The sequence below is a fragment of the Cebus imitator genome, unplaced genomic scaffold (genome assembly GCF_001604975.1).
Source record: "Cebus imitator isolate Cc_AM_T3 unplaced genomic scaffold, Cebus_imitator-1.0 Scaffold187, whole genome shotgun sequence".
NCBI lineage: Eukaryota > Metazoa > Chordata > Mammalia > Primates > Cebidae > Cebus > Cebus imitator.
In genome coordinates this window covers 2,037,267-2,040,773 of record NW_016107502.1, presented here as the reverse complement: position 1 = coordinate 2,040,773, position 3,507 = coordinate 2,037,267, and the positions used below count along the sequence as shown (strand labels likewise).

At 46.6% G+C, this 3,507-nt stretch overlaps 1 protein-coding gene across 8 annotated transcripts in view; it reads right to left on the bottom strand.

The window, feature by feature from the left end:
• The window catches only part of CHD4 (chromodomain helicase DNA binding protein 4), a 37,421-nt gene that overhangs the window by 15,077 nt on the left and 18,837 nt on the right, over positions 1 to 3,507 (bottom strand). For all 8 annotated transcript variants that reach the window (XM_017546118.2, XM_017546121.2, XM_017546114.2 and 5 more), the window contains 3 exons: positions 2,445 to 2,569; positions 1,855 to 2,092; positions 1,528 to 1,703 (listed from right to left, as the gene is read on the bottom strand). In XM_017546118.2, the coding sequence (XP_017401607.1) occupies positions 1,528 to 1,703; positions 1,855 to 2,092; positions 2,445 to 2,569 (539 nt within the window). The remainder of the gene's footprint in view (positions 1 to 1,527; positions 1,704 to 1,854; positions 2,093 to 2,444; positions 2,570 to 3,507) is intronic.

The following is a 3,507-nucleotide window of genomic DNA, read 5'->3' as shown; positions in this document are numbered from 1 at the left end:
TGCCACTGCACTCCAGCCTGGGCAACAACAGTAAGACTCTGTTTCCAAAAAAAAAAGAAAACCATAAGGAGGCCAGGCACGGTGGCTCACACCTGTAATCCCAGCAATTTGGGAGGCCAGAATATGCAGATTACTTGAGGTCAGGCGTTCTAAAGTACCCTGGCCAACATGGTGAAACCCCATTTCTACTAAAACTACAAAAAAATTCACCGAGCTTGGTGGTGCCTGTAATCTCAGCTACTTGGGAGGCTGAGACGGGAAAACCTCTTGAACCCAGGAGCTGGAGGTTACAATGAGCCAAGGTCACACCACTGCACTCCAGCCTGAGCAAAAGAGCAAGACTTTGTCTCAAAATAAATAAATAAATAAAAATAAACACGAGGAGGCCCGGTGCAGTGGCTCACACCTGTAATTCCAGTGCTTCGGGAGCCCAAGGGATGAGGATCACTTAAGCCAGGAGTTCAAGACCATCCTGGGCAACACAGTAAGACATCTCTAAAAACATTTACAAAATTAACCAGGTGTGGTAGCACACATCTACTAGGGTCACTCTTAAGAAGGGGTTTCACCATGTTGGTCAGGCTGGTCTTGAACTCCTGACCTCAGGTGATCTGCCCGCCTTGGCCTCCAAAGTGCTTGGATTACAGGCGTGAGCCACCACACCCGGCCTAGGGTCACTCTTGAGCCCAGGACTTTTAGATTGCAATGAGCTATGATTGTGCCACTACACTCTAGCCTGGGCGACAGAGCAAGACTCTGTCTCTTTTTTGTTGCTGTTTTTCCTTCAGATAGTCTGGCTCTGTTTCCCAGGCAGGAATGCAGTGGCACAACCTCAGCACACTGCAACCTCTGCCTCCTGGGTTCAAGAGATTCTCCTGCCTCAGCCTCCCGAGTAGCTGGGACTACAGCGTGCGCCATCATGCCTGGCTAATTTTTGTATTTTTAGTAAAGATTAGGTTTTACCATGTTGGCCAGGATGGTCTCAAACTCCTGGCCTCAAGTGATTTGCCTGTTCCAGCCTCCCAAACTGCTGGGATTACAGACGTGAGCCACTATGCATGGCTGAGACCCTATCTCTTAAATAAAATCCACAAAACCCAAGGAGATAGACTATCTAGCATCTTCTGCCTTTTCTCTAGAGAGATGAGGTAGCATTCAAAAATTTATCTGTAGGGTTTAATAAAACATGTAAAAGAAAATGACATTGTCTTTTTTTTTTAATTTCTTTTTTTTTCTTTACTTATTCTCTTCTTTAGTTTCAGAAAATGACATTCTGGTAAAGAGCCAATATAACCATTGTGAGCATGATATTCAGCTGTAAGTCTACTAACAACAAGGGCAAAGATGAGAATCTGATTAGTCAAATGTGATCTTATCAGCTTTGTTTTCAAGGGAAGCGGTATATCAATTCATCAATGTACAAATTTGCCTACAGATATCTTCCTCTCGTCTCAAATACCACCTTGGTCTCAATTCCAATTTTTAGACCAATCACCAAGTACAGGATTGCCTTAGATTCATACTCACCCCCATTTCTTCTTCCCGTACCACATACTGGGCCACTTTGAATGAGCTCAAATATTCATTCATGCCCTGCAATTCCGTGTCTTCAGTCTCATCTTGGTTACGGTCCAGCAGCCGTTCAATGGCCTTATCATCATAGTGGATAACACTGCTATCTTCTCCCTCTTTGTTGTCTCCTCCTATAAAAAATCGAGGGCCCATGCCCCCAAAGTCAGCTTAGCAGCTGCAGTGGAAAAAGCAAGTCCCACAAGACCCCTGGTATCAAAGATTCTCCCTAATCTTTAGAGAGGCCAAGCCCCACACCGAAATGTAAGTTCCTGACTAGCTCACCTCCATCAGTGGCTTCATCCTTGAATAGCTCCTCAGTGCCAAATTTGAGGATATCATCAAGCTCCTGTTTGGACATAGATCCAGTCTTGGAGCCCAGCCCAGGCCGCACCACTAGATGCGTCAGCATCATTTTCTTCTTTGCCACCTGCGTGATGCGCTCCTCCACTGACGCACGGGTCACAAACCGGTAGATCATTACCTTTTTATTTTGCCCAATCCGATGAGCTCTGCTAAAGGCCTGGAGTTGAGCAGGAATAAAGCCAGAAATTGTATTTTCCTGACGCTACTCTTATCCTGACTTCCACATAATATGCTAAATTCAGTACAAGGCAAGGTCTGCAGCTTGCCTTCATGGGAAACATCCTTTTGCACCCCTGCCCCCAGACACCACCCTCTATCATGTTACCCAAAATAGGACCATAGCTAACCAAACTCTCTGGCTTACAATAAGATAAACACCACAAAAAGAGTCTGTTGTTTCTCACTTAAAAAGCTTATTCTAGACTTTGGCGCCCTCATAGAGGTCACTGTGCCTTTCTAGCATAACATGTTACTTATTGTATCTAAGGCTGCCTGCTGCCTCTGCTCACCTGAATGTCATTATGGGGGTTCCAGTCAGAGTCATAGATAATAACTGTGTCAGCAGTGGCCAGATTGATTCCAAGGCCCCCAGCTCGAGTGGAAAGCAAGAAGCAGAACTGCTGAGCACCCGGTGCTAATAAAGGAACCAAAAACACCATTAGAAGTGTCTCCTAAATTCCAAATCACAAATGTAGTTTAAAAAATTAAGCTGGGCACAGTGGCTCATGCCTGTAATCCCAGAACTTTGGGAAGCCAAGGTGGGTGGATCATTTGAGGTCAGGAGTTCAAGACCAGCCTGGCCAACATGGTGAAACCTCACCTTTACTAAAAATACAAAAATTAGCCGAGCATGGTCATGCACACCTGTAATCCCAGCTACTTGGGAGGCTGAGGCAGGAGACTCACTTGAACCCAAGAGGCAGAGTTTGCAGTGACCAGAGACTGCACCATTGCACTGCAGCCTGGGTAACAGAGAGAGACTCTAATTCAAAAACAAATTAGCTGGCCATGGTGGCACATGCCTGTAGTCCCAGCTATTCGGGAGGCTGAGGCAGGAGGATCACTTGAGCCTGAGAGTTTTAGAGAGCTGACTGTGCCACTGCACTCCAGCCTCAACAACAGAGCAAGACCCTATCTTTAAAAGAAAACATGTCAGAATAGGTCGGGTGCAGTGGCTCAAACCTGTAACCCCAGCAGCACTCTGGGAGGCTGAGGTGGGCGGATCACCGGAGGTCAGGAGTTGGAGACTAAGCTGGCCAACAAGGTGAAACACTGTCTACCAAAAGTACAAAATTAGCCAGGCACGGTGGCTCAGGCCTATAATTCCATCACTTTCGGAGCCCGAGGTGGGCAAATCGCGAGGTCAGGAGATCGAGACCATCCTGGCCAACAGGGTGAAACCCCGTCTCTACTAAAAATACAAAAATTAGCTGGGTGTAGAGGCTTGTGCCTATAATCCCAGCTACTCCAGAGGCTGAGGTAGGAGAATCGTTTGAACCAGGGAGTCAGAGGTTGCAGTGAGCTGAGATGGTGCCACTGCACTCCAGTCTGGCAAGAGAGTGAGACTCAATT